This window comes from Phyllostomus discolor, chromosome 8, assembly GCF_004126475.2.
Source record: "Phyllostomus discolor isolate MPI-MPIP mPhyDis1 chromosome 8, mPhyDis1.pri.v3, whole genome shotgun sequence".
In the NCBI taxonomy this organism is placed as follows: Eukaryota; Metazoa; Chordata; class Mammalia; order Chiroptera; family Phyllostomidae; genus Phyllostomus; species Phyllostomus discolor.
This window is the reverse complement of record NC_040910.2, coordinates 47,581,811-47,599,111: the sequence shown is the minus strand read 5'-3', so window position 1 is coordinate 47,599,111 and position 17,301 is coordinate 47,581,811. Positions and strand designations below refer to the sequence as shown.

The following is a 17,301-nucleotide window of genomic DNA, read 5'->3' as shown; positions in this document are numbered from 1 at the left end:
CATAACAAAGTGGCCTTGTAGTGGCTTTGGAGCCATCAACCTACAGGATGGTACGTCTGAGGACTAGATTTGAGAATTTAGATGTCACAAAGGACCCATTTTTCCTGTGGGTTTTGTGTCTGAGAAGCTAGTGGTTTAGGGATCACAAGGTGTCATGGTCTCTCTCTGGTTGTAGGAGACGCGACTTGGAAAGCTCATCAACGACGTCCGCAAAAAGACCAAGGATGAGGAGCTCGCCAAGCGGGCCAAGAAGCTGCTGAGGAGCTGGCAGAAGCTCATCGAGCCTGTGCACCAGAATGAGGCGGCGCTGCGGGGGCTGGCAGGTGCCCCTGGCTCCGCTAATGGGGGTGCCCACAACTGCCGGCCAGAGGTGGGGGTGGCTGGCGCACCCAAGAGCATCCATGACCTGAAGAACCGCAACGACATCCAGAGACTACCTGGGCAGCGGCTGGACAGGCTGGGCAATCGCAAGCGCCGGGGGGATCAGCGTGACCTTGGCCACCCTGGGCCGCCTCCCAAGGTCTCCAAAGCAAGCCATGACTCCCTGGTCCCCAACTCATCACCTCTCCCCACCAATGGGATAGGTGGAAGCCCTGAGAGCTTCCTGGGCGTCCTGGACAGCGGCAGGCACATGGGCCCTGAGAGTAGCCGCCTGGAGCAGGGCGAGAATGACAAGCACAGTGGCAAGATCCCCATCAATGCTGTGAGGCCGCATACCAGCTCCCCAGGACTGGGCAAACCCCCTGGGCCCTGCTTACAGAGCAAGGCTGCAGTGCTGCAGCAGCTGGACAGGGCAGATGAAACCCCCGGACCCCACCACCCCAAGGGACCGCCTCATTGCTCCTTCAGTCCCCGGAACTCACGGCATGAGGGCTCCTTTGCCCGCCAGCGGAGCCCATACACACCCAAGGGCTCTGTGCCCAGCCCCTTGCCTCGGCCCCAGTCACTAGATGTCACGCAGATGCCGTCACCGCTGCCACTGGCCCAGCCATCCACACCTCCTGTGCGGCGGCTTGAGCTGTTGCCCAGTGCTGCTGAGAGCCTGGTGCACTGGCTAGAACAACCTGAGGGACACCAGCGGCTGTCTGGGCCAGGCTGTAAGGCAGGGCTGCCACCAGCTGAGCCCATCCTGCCCCGGGCTGGCTTTTCCCCGGACTCCTCCAGGGCAGACAGTGATGCAGCCTCCCCTGGTGGCTCGGACAGCAAAAAGAAGAAGAGGTACCGGCCTCGTGATTATACCGTGAACTTGGACGGCCAGATGGCTGAGGCGGGCGTTAAGCCTGTCCGGTTAAAAGAGCGGAAGCTTACCTTTGATCCCATGACAAGACAGATCAGACCTCTGACCCAGAAAGAGCCAGTGCGAGCTGACAGCCCTGTGCACACAGAGCAGCCGAGGACAGAGCTGGACAAATCCGAGGCCAAGGCCAGCCTCCAAAGCCCCTTTGAGCAGACGAACTGGAAGGAGCTGTCACGCAATGAGATCATTCAGTCCTACCTAAGCCGACAGAGCAGCCTGCTGTCTTCATCAGGCGCGCAGACCCCCGGGGCCCACCACTTCATGTCTGAGTACCTGAAGCAGGAGGAGAGCACCCGGCGTGGGGCCAGGACGCCACATGTGCTACTGCCTCCGGGCTCGCCCACTGACCTCCCAGGGCTGAGCCGCCAGGTCACACAGGACGATCTGGACAGAATCCAGGCCCACCAGTGGCCAGGGGTGAACGGGTGTCAGGACACACAGGGTAACTGGTATGACTGGACGCAGTGCATATCGCTTGATCCGCACGGCGACGACGGGCGGTTGAACATTCTGCCTTATGTCTGCTTAGACTGACTGGCCCCACAGCCTCTAAGTGCATTCCCACCTTGCAGTTAGCAGGACGGTGGCCGGGCCTGGAAGCCTCCACTGGTTTGGAGCCCAGCTGAGGCAGAAGGGAGGGGCAGGGGTCTAGAGGTTTCTCCGAGCTCTTCCCTCAAAATTTTCCTTCTTTTGTGAAATGCTGCTACCAGTTTACTAACAATATTACAAAGGAAGGACCGCGTGGAAGGAAGGCCGGCAAAGTGAGTTCAGAACTCTATAGCAAACCAGCTATAAAAAGCGTCAGTCCCCCACCCCAGAAGAGGTGTGGACACATCCCAGCACCCATTAGCTGGGACCTCAGTTGTAGGCAGGCACAGAAAACCTGTGGGAGACATTACCTTTAAGACAGCAACAGAGGCACGCATCTCATCTATCTGCATTTTTTTGTTCTCTGATTTGGCCCTGAGTGTCTGAGGCAGTGGGCAGTCCCATGGCCTCTGCACCTCACCCAGCCAGTGTTTCTGTCCTGGTGTCAGAAGCTTCTCAGATGTGGTGAGCTGCTGGCATCAGGTGGACCTCCTGGCTGGTCAGTTTGACCCACACTCCACGGTCATCCACACATTAGTACCTGTTTTCAGTTCAAACCCAGTTTTTAAAGAAATGCTGCAAAAGTTTGAGTTTTCTAGAGTTTATTTTATCTTCCTCTTCCATCTTACCACCAGCCAAAATAGTTTTCCTTTCTTCCTTTTCATTTCCCCTTTCCTGCACAAATCTAGAAAACTTCATCTTTCTAGGGTCCCATCCCCAAAACACAGTTCCCACAGGTGCTACTGGTGTGTAAAGCTGTACTGTTGGCAAGGAGACCTGTCTGTGCGCTGGAAACACTCATGACCATTCCTTTAGATTCGTTTGCCTTATGGTTATTGTCATAACGCGATTTGCAAAAACAAGGAGCCTTAGTGAATGTACAGTACCTAGACTTCTGTGTTCTCAGGATGCAGAAGGGAGCAACTTTCCTATATGGTCCAGTAAGTGGACACCTTGTGATATAAATGTGGAAATAAAAAAAAAACATTTGCACAAACAAGTCTGAGAATCATTTCTATAATTTGGTCCTTTACCGCCAGATCAGCTTTTTGTGGATTCTAGATTGAGCCAAGGAAATCTGGACCCTGTGTCCATGATTTGGGCTGTACAAGCCATGATTTGGGCTATACAATAGGGGGGTAGGCAGGCAAAGTAGCTGAGCCAGCCTGTCAGCATTCTTCATGAACACTGACCACCTACCTACTTTTCATTCATGTTAGGCCACATGTTGCCTCCCAACTCAGGTTGCCTACTAACTGGGTGACAGAGACCAAGGGTCCACATCAAGGAATGTTAACCTACCCATCCAGGCTCACCTGCCCAAGAGAGAAGCCCTCCCAAAAAGGCTGTGTAACCTGTTTTATCCCCCCAAATATTTACAGTTTTCACATGGCACGGCACAGAGCCCTGTCTTAGCAGCTTTCCTCTCCGCCTTGGCCCCAGGCTGCCAACTTCTTACGCAGTCCAGGAGCTTAAGCCTGGCTGGTACTGCCTTTTTCTTTAATAAAAATCCTTTCTACCTTGACTGTAAAGTTTCCACCCTTGTCCCTGGAACCATAAGCTTTGTTTTCTAGTTTTTTCACTCCAGAACAGGTCATCTTGGACATAGCTACTTAAATTTCACAGATAAGAAAGCAGCTACCCTTTAAGAGAGGCAACCCCACAAGACAAACCAAGAGGTACAGGCACATTCAGTCCATCCAGAACAATAGTTTCAGAGCCACCGACATAGCCTTCATGCAGGACACACCCACCCCAGAAAGGACAGTGGGTGAAGTGGCTTTGAGGACAGTCAGGTTGAACTCCAGCCCTGCCATCTACCAGCTGTGTGGCTCACTTTAGTCCCATGTGCATGTGCCCATTTGGGAAACGTAAGTGCTTATTCCAGAGTAGTGAAGACAAAAGTTTTTTTAAAAGCATCTCAGTGGAACCATTTGTGCTGTGGAATAAGTACTTCCTTAGTTCCACTGTGACTTTTTTCACCCTTAATGTGGCCAGCCCTGATGTCATGCTGGTGTCTGAGGAAGTGACGTTACTCTGTGACAAAAGATGGTCTGCACAGCTGGGAGACGTTAAGATTCAGGTTGGTGTCCAATGAGTATCTCCTCTCCTTAGAACTGGGTTTTGGGCAGGGACCACCTCTCCTGTCTGAGTATCCAGTAAATCCCAGGGTAGATATCGACTACACTTGAGAACCCAAGTTTAAGCTAAGATTCCCCTTCAACATTTTGGAGATGCATGGATTGCCACTATCTAGTTTGCCAGGGACATTATAAAAGAATTTTAACAGCCCCCCCCCGCGCCCGGCAAAGTTGTTAGTACATGACTTTTGGGGCAAATGAGACAGTCCTTTAAGTAATGCATGGTCATCTTGCTGAAAACACTGTCTTGTCCTCCGCTGCTGGGGAATCAGCAGCCGGGGCACGACACTTCTCTCCCATAGCCCTGGAAACAGTGCCCCAGGAGGCTGCCATATCTGGGCTTCGGTTTGTCTATCTGTGAAAAGGAAAGGGTCATACGTACCGCACAGAGCACGTCGCGGCAGTTCCCAGGACGTGCTCCCGAGGACCGGCCAAGGGAGTCCGCCCCTAGTTTGCAGAAAGGATTTAGCTTTTCACAATTTAGTCTTTCACCCTCGTTATCCACCGCTTGCCCGCCCATCAGGAATCTGGTTGAGGACGCCTGTATAGCGCGGATGTCGAGGAGCGGCCCCCGAGCTAAATGGTCGGCTTATACACTCTGGCGTGGCGAGATTTTCGCGCGCCCACCTATTCCATTCGGTTCCAGGGCCAGCTCACCGCTCTGCAGTCCCGCTCTGTTCCTGGCCCCTGTCTCCTTCCGCTTCCGGGATAGGCCCCGCCCTCCTCCGGAAGTCCACTCGTGGAGAGGCGGTGACGCGAGGCGACGGCCAATGGGGAGCGGCATTGGCTGGTTTGCCCACCCCTCTTGTCCCCGCCCCAGCTCCGCGTCGGGCCGTCGGACAGGCGGGAAGGGGCGGCCACTGGGGTAGGATGGCGGCGGCGCCGGGTGCGGGGGGTCCCGGCGCGGCGAGTGGTGGCGGCGGCGGGGCGCGCGAGGGCGCACGGGTGGCGGCGCTGTGCCTGCTGTGGTACGCGCTGAGCGCTGGCGGCAACGTAGTCAACAAGGTGATCCTGAGCGCCTTTCCGTTCCCCGTGACGGTGTCGCTATGCCACATCCTGGCGCTGTGCGCGGGACTTCCACCGCTGCTGCGCGCTTGGCGCGTACCCCCCGCGCCGCCCGTCTCGGGCTCCGGGCCCGGCCCACAGCCGTCGCCCGGCCCGCTGCTGCCGCCGCGCTTCTACCCACGCTACGTGCTGCCGCTCGCCTTCGGCAAGTACTTCGCGTCTGTGTCGGCTCACGTCAGCATCTGGAAGGTGCCAGTGTCCTACGCGCACACCGGTGGGTGCCGCGACCTGTCCTGGGGTGGTGTCCCACCTGGAACGCTGGGCTGGGAGTCGCCAAGGCTGTTAGCAGGGAAGAGACAAGCACTGGTGTCTCAGGGAGGGTTGGGGCTGAGAAGGGAACTGAGAGCCTAGCAGGCCGGACCACAACTGTTGGGTTAGGGGGGAGCCCTATAGAAAGAAAAGGGCTGAAGAGGTTTGAGGGGCTGATAAGGTGTCCCAACCCTCGGAGGAGTGGGTACAGGCTCCCAGGGTGGATCCCGGGCCTAGGGCGGCCACCTTAGCGCCCCCTGCTTCTCTTTGCAGTCAAGGCCACCATGCCCATCTGGGTGGTCCTCCTGTCCCGGATCATCATGAAAGAGAAGCAGAGCACAAAGGTAACCCAGGAGGGCTCTGGGCAGGTGGGGACCCCAAGGGTTTCCTGGAAGTTGCCTGGTTGGTGACGTGGTCCACACTCCTGGCCTGCAGGCTGCCTGGCTTTCTGTCAAATACGGAAATTAGCCTAGAAGCCTCTGGTGGTCCTTTTGCTGCTAAATTTCTCAAATCACTGGGAGCAGTGGTGAATGGGGTGTGTGTTCCTGAGTTGTCTCTCCTGTGTGGTCTCATAGACGCTGCCCTCTCTCTCTGGTCCCATTTTCCTTCTTGTTTTGATTTCCTACCCAGAGTATCTGCTATATGATGACCTGGTCCCATCTTAGCCAGGCATTCATTCTCCTCCAGTGGGGCCCAGGATAGAATATCTGACTTTGTGCTGGAATGGCGTTTCATTTATTTACAAGAAACAGCGTGGTTAGTTTGGAGGTTTCTGGGGTCAGAAGTGAGATGCTAGTCAAAGGAGTCTAATTTTGGCAAAATTCATCAATGTCTTCGAAATAAGAGTGGCCAAGAATTGAGAATGGAAGTTAAAATAACACACAGAATCCAGGACTGCATAAGGAAGATGCTTTGGACACAATCCAGGGTCTGTTCCATATGCCAAGCCAGGGCATTTCCTGACTTGGGGCGAGAGAAGCTGTGGCTTTAGCCAGAGACAGCCTTGCCCATGTCTTTAAGGGAAAGTAGGACTCCTGTTTTCCAGCTGGAATCCATTTCATGCTGGACAGAGCTCCTCTTTTCTTCGTGGTTGGTTTCTGGCATCCTGTATTTTATGTAACTCAGAGCAGCAGTGCCCTGGATCAGCTTATAGAAACTGGGCCACCTCTGGCTGACTTTTTTTTTTCTGCCTTTTCCCCTGCAAAACCTGGGTGTGCTCTGCTGCCTGCTTCCAGAGTTATGTCAGGTGTGACTTGTCTCCTGAGTCGGAGTTGCCCGGGAGGTGTGCAGCTGCATCACTCGATATCACAGCATGCTTATCAGGTTTCCCCGCTGTACAGGACATTGGATCCACCTTGGGCAAGGAGCCGGAAACTTCACCCAGTGAGGAAACACTAGGGAATGACTGGGGCAGGAATCTAATGATGATGGAATAAGTATGGATCCACCCTATGATGAAGATAAGGCAGGTCATTCCAGATCTCAGGGGAGGAAATTGGACTGTAAGGGGGAATAACATGACTGAGAGCCATAGCCAGTAGTGTGAAAGGTGGAATTCAGAGCCTTGCTCTGCCTCAGGGGGAGGGGTGGGAGGACCTCACCACCCCGTCCTAAAATCTCCACAGTACTTTAAGTGTGTTCTTTGTAGGAGAGAGATGAGCTGGGAGTCAGAAGAACTAAACATCAGGAATGGATTCCATTTCTCCGGAAATTGGAAGCCATTGTGTCAGCAGAGCTCAGGAGCCATTCCATGCACCAGGCCCTGGAAAGCTTGGATGTTGTGGAAGGCCTCCTATCCATTCAGCCAGCAGTTACTAGGTGCCTGGTGTATGCTGGGCACCAGGGTAGAGCAATGAACAAGAACCTGCCCTAAAGCAGTGCAGGACATAGACAATATAACATAGACTTATAATAGCAGAGATCTCTGCACCCAGCAATACCCAGCAGAGGAACCTGACAGGGTAGAGGGGTATAGGAAGGTGAGTGTGGAAAGTTCTCTTGAATGGTGTGTGAACTGAGGCCTGAAGGGGAAGGAGTTCTCCAGATAGAGAAGGCATTTGGGCTGGGAAGGGAGGGGGGTACAGCCAGCGGTAAATGCATGTTGGAAAAGGGACCCTACCAGCCTTGCGGAAAATCAGAATTTCAAGCCCTGGTGTGTTGGTGGCAGCAGCTGAATAGGTCTGTGAGGAGCAGTCCCAGTTTGCGGCCCTGAGCAGGGGCTGTTAATGGGAGTGATAGTGTAAGGAGTAGGGCTGCCCACAGTGACAAAGCCCTACCCCAGGTACTCTGATAACCATCTGCCTTCCCCCAACTCTCAGAGTGTTGCTGTCACAACTAACACTTGTCCGAAGGGATAGGTCATATCTCTTTGGTGAGAGAGGAGAGAGCAGCTGGGGCTTTCCCCTGGTGTTTTTTGGGCTGCCCAGCCCCACTCTAGCCCACCATCAGCCCTTCCCGCTCTCCTTCCACAGGTGTACTTGTCACTCATCCCCATCATCAGCGGCGTTCTGCTGGCCACTGTCACTGAGTTGTCGTTCGACATGTGGGGGCTCATCAGTGCTCTTGCTGCCACACTGTGCTTCTCACTCCAGAATATTTTCTCCAAAAAGGTATTTTGGCACCGTCTATGGTATGCCTGATATTTTAGGGGCGTGTGGGTGGCATTTGAAAATGTAGCCAATTAGGGATTTCTTTGGTGTTGGAGCAAAAAAAATTGTATTATCATTCTGCTGCTTTTTTATTTGTTGTTTAATTTTTTAAAAGAGATTACGGGGTTTTTTTTGTAATTTACTTACTTGTTTTTAGCGAGAGGGGAAGGGAGGGAGAAGGAAAGAGAGAGAAACGTCGATGAGTGGCCTCTCATACATGCCTGGACCGGGGACTAAATCTATAACTCGGGCATGTGCCTTGACTGGGAACCAAACCTTCAACCTTTTGTTTTGCAGGGACAATGCTGAACCAACTAAGCCACACCAGCTAGGGCGGGGTTTTTTTTTAAGTAATTAATTAATTTTCAAATACAAGTGAAATTTATTTAGGAAGTCGCAGAGCTAAGAAAAGTGAACCAGCTAGACTGCATGGGCTCAGGAAGCAAGTTACAGAGGCAAAAGCAGGGCCCTTGGAGCTTAGGGGAGAGGGAGAGAGCATGAGGGAAGAAGAGGGGAAAGTCGTGGGTGTGCCCCAGAGAGAGAGCAGGGGAGAGAGAGAGTGCGTGTGTGCAAGAGCCCCTGGGAAAGGTACAGGTGTGAGAAAGAGCACTACAAGATATTGTGTTTTTTTATACAGTTATTGAATGCTCATTGTGAAAAAAAACAAAGAAAAGCTCAATGAAAAAAATCAGAATTGAGCACCTACTATGTGCCAGGTACTATAGTAGGTGCTGGAGATGAAGAAGAAGGAGACCTACCCACCTGCCCAGGGGTTTCCACCCTGTTGAGTGAAGTCCCAGTATTGTCCCCTAAAGAGAACTATTAATGCTAGGGATATTCTCTGCATAGTTTTTCGAGTTGTGATATTATACACACATTTTAGAATTTTGCTTTGTTCATCTACTGTTGTAACATCTCATGCTCCCACATCATTAAAAATCATGGCTCTTCTGTAACAATCACACTCTTGTCAGGTACCACAATTAATGCAAATGCAGGTTATTTCCAACTATTCATTGTAAGTAATGCAATAATTCACAATGTTTTTCTCTCAGGTTACTTCCTTATGACTGTCTTATAGTTCTTGAGTCAGAAGATAGGAGATATTTATGGTTCCTGCTATACTTTACCTGGATGTATGCAGAAACAGTGATATACTAATTTAGTGGATGTCAGAGTGCCTGTTCCACTGCAGCTTCACCAGCATCGAGTGTTGCTGGGTTTTTGTCTGTTTTCTTTACTAGGTCTTTTGTATGTAAAACACTTTGTTTGTTTCAGGAATGAGCTGCATATCACATCATATGCTCACTTGTAGGTTTGGTGGTCAAGGTTGGACGTTGGTGTTAATGTCCAGTCACTGTCTTTGGAACTGGGTAACTGGAGTCCTTCTTGCCACTAACGGTGTCAGTTGGCCCTTAAAAGAGATTTTCTCTTTTCAGGTATTGAGAGACTCACGGATCCACCATCTCCGGCTGCTGAACATCTTGGGTTGCCACGCTGTCTTCTTTATGATCCCCACGTGGGTCCTGGTGGACCTCTCAGCTTTCCTGGTCAGCAGTGACCTGGTGAGTTGGCCAGCACCAAGAACACACCCTTTTCTTGACTGGTTCCAAAGTAGGTGCTTTGTCAGGGAGTTACACCTCTATGTTGACTTTGGGGCACTTAGGGCCTCTGATGGCCAGATCTTTGAATACGCAGCTCTGTCATGACTCAGGCTGTGTGCAGTCGAGGAAGTCAAGTCGGCTTCCTTTAAATTTCCTTCTCTAGCATGCTAGATTCCTGCTGCTGATAGCAGTCACATTTGCATCAGTGGCATGAAAGACAAAAACTGCCAGGATGGGGCCTGATAACTTGGTTCAGATGTCACTTTGACTTTTTAAACTGTGCTCATTTTCTTTTTGGTGTTGTTTCTGTACATATTTCCATGTACTCCAGTTGTAGTTATAGCTCTCTGAGCACAGGAAATAGCACCTTCCCACCACCTGTGCCAGGCCAGCCTCCAGAGAGTAGCGTAGAAACTAATGCAGGTGACAGTGAGAAGAGGAGGTGTATATGGTTCTTTCAGGCCTGAGTTAGGGAGAAGGAGTAATTGTTTATTAGGGCTTAATGATGTCTGGATTCTTGACATTGGTCTTTAAACCTTAGCACCACCTGTGGGTGCAGTGGAGATTATCTCCCATTACCAGATAAGAAACTGGGGCTCTGTGTTCTAACTTCCCTTCCACATTGATTGGCAGTGATTTCTCTGTGAATAACTTTTCATCATTAACCAGGACCAGCCTGTTACCTTGAAGTTCAGTGTGTGAGAGGCAGTTCAATGCTTCTCTTTCCTTTTAGTTACCATTTTCAGAGTAAAGAGTTCGTGTTGGCTGCAAATATTAACCATTAAGTTAAGGGTTTCTTCCCTTTTTGGGTGGGGAGTGACGCAGTTCTTTTATGTGTTTTAGTGTCATTATGAAGTCGTGTTAGTTGTATATAGTATTGTTTTCATATTCTAATTAGCCTGTCTTGGCCGATGGAGCCCATCCTGTTGGCTCCCTGCCTTCCTGACAGCACACGTCAGTCTGCAGCTTTTGGTCCGCCAGAACTTCCTCATCCGTCTGTGCACCCTTGCCCCAGGCCTGCCATCAGCCATCCCTTGGGGACCCAGGCTGCTTTTAATGGAGATCCGTGCTTAGAAACACCACCCGGGTGCCATGTGTGCTCCCTGCTGTTGGGCTGTCATTGCTTTTAAGCCTTTGCAGCGAACACTCAGGAAAAAAGCATTTGGGGGCAGAAGGGAGAGTTCATACCAACTTTCCAATTCTCATTTAACATCACAGAATTTATTACTGCTTTGAATTTTTTTATTTGTGTCTTTTCTAAAATGCTTGGTTCCTTGCACCACTTTCTACTGGCTCACCCTACTCCAGTTATTCATGTATGTGATTCTACTGTACAATCATCTCAGAGTGAGAATCCCCAGGGGCAATGAGAAAAGTTTTAAGATTTCTGTGCAGCTCTGCTTCTCCTTAGAACGTGTTCCATGAAAAATGTACAGCAGGTCCTTGGATGATGTCGTTGCTGCTGTTACAGCTTAATTCTCGTTAATACGTCTTTTCACTTAAAGTCTCTGGACCTGTCGATGACATCGATCCTTGCTATACAGTTGAGATACTATGTTCTAAGGGCTGTCTTTGTAATGTGTCTGTGTCAGTAACTTATGTAATTGGGTTCCTTTACTTGTGTTTCTTTTCAATTTTTAGGCATTGCTTTCTTCTACCCCCACTGAATGTCAAATCTTTGCATTTCTAAAGCCAAATGATGTGACAAGCTTTATTCAAAGATATACTCATAACTTCCCTCCTCTTTGCACAAAAAGTAACTTTTTAGATATTTAGAAAAGTAGCATGTCCCGGAGACCACTCCATATTGACATACTTAGGCCTCTCTCATTCCTTTCATTGGCTGCATCATGTCAACAGGTTGAGTGTCCGTTCTCTTACACTGCCCTGTGTTACAGCTCTTTGCTGTCTATATATACACACAAACATGTATGTATAGGCTTTGCTCTGATCTCTTTTCTTGCTTTTTCTTGTATTGAGGGCATTTTTCAGTTTTCTTCTCGTGATCGCCCTGTACGTTCTAACAGCAGCCCTAGGAACACATGGGGCCTTACAGGAGCATCACCCCAACTAGGAGCAAATGTCTGCGTGGCCTTGTGCAAGTCACCTGAGTGTGTTTTGCTCACCTTTGAGAGGACCACGTGATCCCTCCTTCTCAAGAAGGTAGTAGAGATGGAATCAAGCAGCCATCCTAAGATTGCTTCAGCTCCCATCCTGGCAGGTCCACTGTCCTGGGGGAGCCAGCTGTGTCCTCCTACAGCCAAGGACAGGGTGGCTGGGGAATTGGCCTGCAAAGAGTAGCTGCCACCAAGACACTGTGGCTTTGCTGCCTGGTGGAGTCTCACTGGGTCTGGAGACTGCTCTGTCCTTGGAGCACTGGGACACAGCCTGGGCTGTCCATGGCTGGCGTGCCATCTCCAGAGATCGTTCACTGGCCTGGCAGCACTGCCTGTATAGCCTCGTGGTTCCTCGGCCCAGAGGACTGGTGCTGAAGAGGGACTGTAGAGGGTGGGGAAGTGTGGAGGCTGTGCTGTGTGCTTTTTGGTATCCAGCCCTGAATAGATACAAACCCATAAATATTTGGTGCTGGGTGTCTCCCGCTACCTGGCCTACCTAGGGCCTACCTAGTTCTCCCTCTTCTGTCTGATGGTCAGCCTGGGATCTTTAGAGGGTTCTGTGATACACATACCTGTCTGTTAGTTGTGGGTTAATTGACTTCTGGGCCTCCCTAATCTGTGCGTGTCATTCAAGTGAAGGTCAGACAGTAACTGCAGTTCTGATAATGCATCACCTTCTTCTCATGTTTATGTGGCTTGGAATCGCTTCATACCACTTTGGGAGCCGTGACCGCATTTGATCCCCACAGCAGTGGCGTTGCGCAGGCTCAGCGGGCATCATCCCCTGTTGCAGAGACAAGAAACCTCGACCAGAGAGGTCAAGCAGCTGCCCGGGGCTTCCAGTAATGGGGCAGGCCCAGGTCCTCTGGGCCAGGTTCTTTTTACACTCAGGCAGCCTTCCCAGGACCAGGGTGCATTTGTAGAATGCATCGTCATTGCTATGGTCTGAATGTTGGTGTCCCCCTAGAATCCACATGTTGAAACCTGACCTCCAGTGGGATGGTATTAGGGGGTGGGGCCTTTGGGAGGTGACTAGATCTTGGGGACAGTGGAGCCCTTATCAGTGGGATCAGTGCCCTAAAGGGGCCCCAGAGAGCACCCTTGCCTCTCCTACCAATTGAGAACACCTTGAGGAAATACCACTTGTAAGCCCAGAAGCCCGTGCCAGACATGGAATGTCCTTGATCTTAGACTTCCAGCCTCCAGAATTAAATATCTGTTGTTTATAAGCCCCCAGCCTGTGGTGTCTGTTATAGGAGCCCAATTGGACTGAGACCATGTCCAGTAGGCAGACCTTCCTCTGCGTACCCCAGAGCCCTGGCCCTCGCTGTACAGGGATGATGAAGGCTTTGGTTCACACCATGCTCTGTGTCCTTTGGACACCTGACTTCTCCTCTTCAAGCCTCCACTTTCTCGGCAGACAGGAGGTGGTGATGGTAGTGTTGATGACAGTAATGAGGATGGTGGTAATTATGAGGATGATGGTGACGTTTAAGAGAGTGATGGTGGTGATGATGGTGACAACTGTTGTTTCATGCAGTGTCATGAGGGTTAGGAGCTCTGTATCACACTAGAATCCACCAGGGTCTGCTCCCCACTGAATGACCCCGATACACCACTCTGCACCCCCAACCTCTGCCAGGACAGGCATGTGACCACAGTGCTGTCTTGCTCCCATCTGTAGACCTACGTGTCCCAGTGGCCCTGGACGCTCCTGCTTCTGGCTGTCAGTGGCTTCTGTAACTTTGCCCAGAACGTCATTGCCTTCAGCATCCTCAACCTCATAAGCCCTTTGAGCTACTCAGTTGCCAATGCCACCAAGAGAATCATGGTCATCACAGTGTCCCTGATCATGCTGCGGAACCCAGTCACCAGCACCAATGTCCTGGGCATGATGACAGCCATCCTGGGGGTCTTCCTGTACAACAAGGTGAGTCGGGGGTGGAGGAGGCTGTCTGCCCCCTCAATACCCAGGGAGGCACCAAAAGATGGTGGAGGTAGGAAAAGAAGGGGCCTCACCAGAAGCTAAGATGCCCAGGTTCTAGCTCCCACTTTTGTCAGACTGGTTTATGGTCTTGGCACAGCCTCTCCCATCCTGGCCTTTTCCTACATGGATGACTCTGGCCTTTGCCTTGTTCCAGCCATAGCTCTTGGGTCTACTGAGGTTTTGTTGGGATTTCCTTATCTCCTGAGTAGGCCCTTTTTAGGCCCCTGTAGGACAGAGAATGGCCAACAAGGAGGGCCAGTCCATTAACTGTTCACTGGCCATGTCTAGCCCTGCTTGGGTCAACACTTAACATTGGCCTTGAAGGGCTGCTTGGCTGTGAATCTTGAGCTCCCCTTTGTCTTGTGTGCATGTCCTGGGGAAAGAGCCAAGTGTCCCACTGCTCTCTTGACCCCACAGACCAAGTACGATGCGAATCAGCAAGCGCAGAAGCACCTCCTCCCCATCACGACGGGGGACCTGAGCAGTAAGGAGCACCACCGAAGCCCGCTGAAGAAGCCCCACAATGGCGCCCTCTTCCCCCAGCATGGAGACTATCAATATGGCCGCAACAACATTTTAACAGACCACTTCCAGTACAGCCGACAGAGCTACCCAAACTCATACAGTTTGAACCGCTATGATGTGTAGAGCCTAGAGGATTGGGGGGCCATTCTGCAACTCCTCCCACCCCAGTCCCAAGCAGTACTAGAAACTTCTGACAACCAGTGAATGTAAGCCCAGCCGAGGGGACAGTGCACAACCCTCAGAGGACCCTGGGGTTCTCAGCCCCCTGGAGCGTCAGGATGCCCTCCCTGCAGTGAGGACCACCACTCATGCTTCATGCTCTTCCTTCCTGGAGTCTGTCATCTGAGGGCATCAGCACTACGCAGGTCTTGGCCGTGTTTTATTCTTCTGTGTGGACTTATTCCCCAAGTCGTGTATTTCAGAATTCTTGTTCTGCTTCCCAGATAGCATTTCCAGATGACCCTCTGGGAAGGCAGAATCGTTGTGGATGCAGACCCTGGAGTGGGCATGGTGGACTGTTTCCCTGTCAGCCCCATGGCTGTTTGCAGTTACTGGCAGGCACTCCCACTCGAACAGCTACTGCAGTTAGCACTGAATTCTTAGAGGCTGACTCTGACCCGTAAGTCAGAGGAGCTGTGTGCCGGGATCCAGAGGGAAGAGCAGAGCAGGGCACTGTTCTTCTCGGAGCAGCGAGGAGGAAGAGACTGCAGGGCTGGGAGAGGGATCATTAGGAAATCATGTTCAGTGTTTCAAGCTCTATTTCTGTCTTTTTTGGTCGGTCTTCACTGCTGTGATGACTTCACAGGATGTTGGGGAGATGTTGATTTCAGGAGGATCTCTCATTTTTTAGGGAATGTTTTATAGTTGTGTGGATTTATGCCTTGGTCCCCAGGAGGGGGTGCATAGGGACTGGCTTATAGATTGAAAACCCTTTTGTTTTTAAATGTTTAAAAGCAAGAAAAGTTCCCACTGCTGATGCCTGTCTTGACACATACCAACATTTGGTAGAAAACAATGAGGTGTTGAGAAGCCCCTCACAGATGACCACAATCACTGAAGACAGAATGAATCAAGAATATCATCTCGATGGTTTGTGTGACAGACAAGAGCACAGTGCTTCGAGTCCATGGCCTGTTCTTGTGATGGTTACACTGGGTCTGAATCATGTCCTGGTGAAGGGGAAAGAAGCAAGCACCAAGCTAGGACCTGGTTTGTGAGATCAGATGCTTTGGTCAAGAAAAAGTTGCTTTTGGCAGGTTCGTGTCAAGATGACCTGTGTGCCGAAGTTGGGTGGGGGTCTCTGTCTTTCCTGGCATTGTGAAAGACTGAGTCCTCCCTCCCGGAAGGGATCACTGGCTAGGCTGGTGGGGTCCTTGGTGATGGCTGCTTTCTTCTTTTAGCACTGTCCCCAACAGATGGGACAGGGGTCATTCTTTACCTCCTCGTGAGAGACATTCTCCTGCTCAGAGAGGAAGTAACATATCTTGGTTTGTTTTCGATCATTGGAATTTTGTATTTAAGAGGTTCCATTTTGCCAGCTCACATTGCGCCACTCCTGGAGGAGTCTCAGATGCATTCTCACCTGAGTTTATGAACCGCCAGCCTCAGGAGTCCCTGTTTGTTGTCTGCTGTTCACTTGCTTTCTAATTACTTTGGCCCCAAGTTTCAAGATGGTTGCTATGTGAAATCCAAATGGCAATCCTGAAGGGTGTTGCTGGTGATGAGTTCACTGAGTGCCTTCACCAAAGGCAGTCAGGTCTACAGCTGAATTTTTCTGTTGAATAACAAATGGGGATAATTTTGCACTGCAACGATATTACAGTGGTTGTCTTTATGATTAGAGTAACTAACTCCTTGAACATATAATTGAACTCCAAAATGAATTATGCCTCCATTTGGGTTTAATGAAGTTGCCGATATTGTTGAAATTTGTATATTAGTTTGTTTTCTTTTCCCAGTGCAAGATCTACTGGTGAGGGAAAATGACTGGTTTTATTATGGTTTATAAATTGATAAATGGGGTATTTAATTCTGTACATAAATGTACAGTAAGTACATACACTGGAATAAATGAGACAATCATATTAGACCAAATCATCAAATCAAAAGACAAAAAACATACTTTTGAGAATTGCCAGTTCAGAGCTGAGAACGACACCGTGAAGGCTGGTTTTCCGACCACCTAACGGCCTGGTCTGCCACCCCCGCCCTGCACTCCCGTGTTCACATTCACAGCTGTTCTCACACTCCTCACCACCGGGCTTTGTGGCAACAAGTTCCCTTTACCCGTTTGTGGTGTGGTCTAACCTGCGACTCTAACCCAACTCTTTCATTTTACAGAAGGGGAACCTGAGGCTCAGAGGGCATTTTTGAATGGTGTTTTGATCACTGTGTTGACTTGGTGTCAAATTTTTAAGCACCATATTTTAAGTCATTCATCATAGGGAGAGTAAAATCCCTATTACAAAGGAGAGAAGCCAGAATATGTTCCAGTGAAGAAGCACTTGGAATCTCTGAATTTTGCTATGTATTTGGCATACATTATGCAACAGGCCCTTTATTACTGCTGGGACGTAACCATCCATACCTGATTGCTAAGGGTCTAACAGCCTGAAGGGCAGAGAACGTTAAATTATTAAAGGATCTGAAAATTGTGAATTTTTTTTAATTGTCACCTATTTTTTAAACTTAAATGCTATAGACTGTTCTGTGGGAATGACACTGTATGTTCATTGATGGCATTTACCAAAAATAAATGGTGTCCAGGGAATTAAGACTGGTCCCAGTTTGTCACTGAGAGTCGCTTTCTGAGTGACCCTGTCTTCAGTGTGCCCAGCAACAAGGCGAACGAGAGGTAGAAAGAGCAGCTGACCTGGTTCTCCTATCCAGAGTATTGCACCCTGTTTTCCTAAGTCAAATTTAGGACCTGTGTGATTTGTGAATTCATAAGACAGTAGAATAAAAAACTATAGAAGTCACAACATAACAGTTAATGACATGCCTTTACTGAACAGTATAACATGGAAAACACAAGAATGGTGTGGCAGCTTGTGCTTATAGAGCATATTTCTGAGGAGTAA

At 50.2% G+C, this 17,301-nt stretch overlaps 2 protein-coding genes across 3 annotated transcripts in view; both read left to right on the top strand.

Annotated features, from left to right (window-relative positions):
* MED26 (mediator complex subunit 26) overlaps positions 1–2,882 on the top strand; it is a 45,147-nt gene extending 42,265 nt beyond the window's left edge. For both annotated transcript variants that reach the window (XM_028519989.2, XM_028519988.2), the window contains one exon: positions 176–2,882. In XM_028519989.2, coding sequence (XP_028375790.1) covers positions 176–1,831 — 1,656 coding nt within the window. In that variant the 3' untranslated portion in view covers positions 1,832–2,882. The remainder of the gene's footprint in view (positions 1–175) is intronic.
* A 1,990-nt stretch (positions 2,883–4,872) lies between these two features.
* SLC35E1 (solute carrier family 35 member E1) lies at positions 4,873–16,991 on the top strand. The gene is made up of 6 exons (XM_028519660.2): positions 4,873–5,305; positions 5,614–5,684; positions 7,812–7,949; positions 9,428–9,553; positions 13,394–13,639; positions 14,114–16,991. The coding sequence occupies exons 1-6, from the start codon at positions 4,897–4,899 to the stop codon at positions 14,342–14,344; spliced, it is 1,221 nt and encodes a 406-aa protein (XP_028375461.1). The 5' UTR covers positions 4,873–4,896; the 3' UTR covers positions 14,345–16,991.
* The last annotated feature ends 310 nt before the right edge of the window (positions 16,992–17,301 follow it).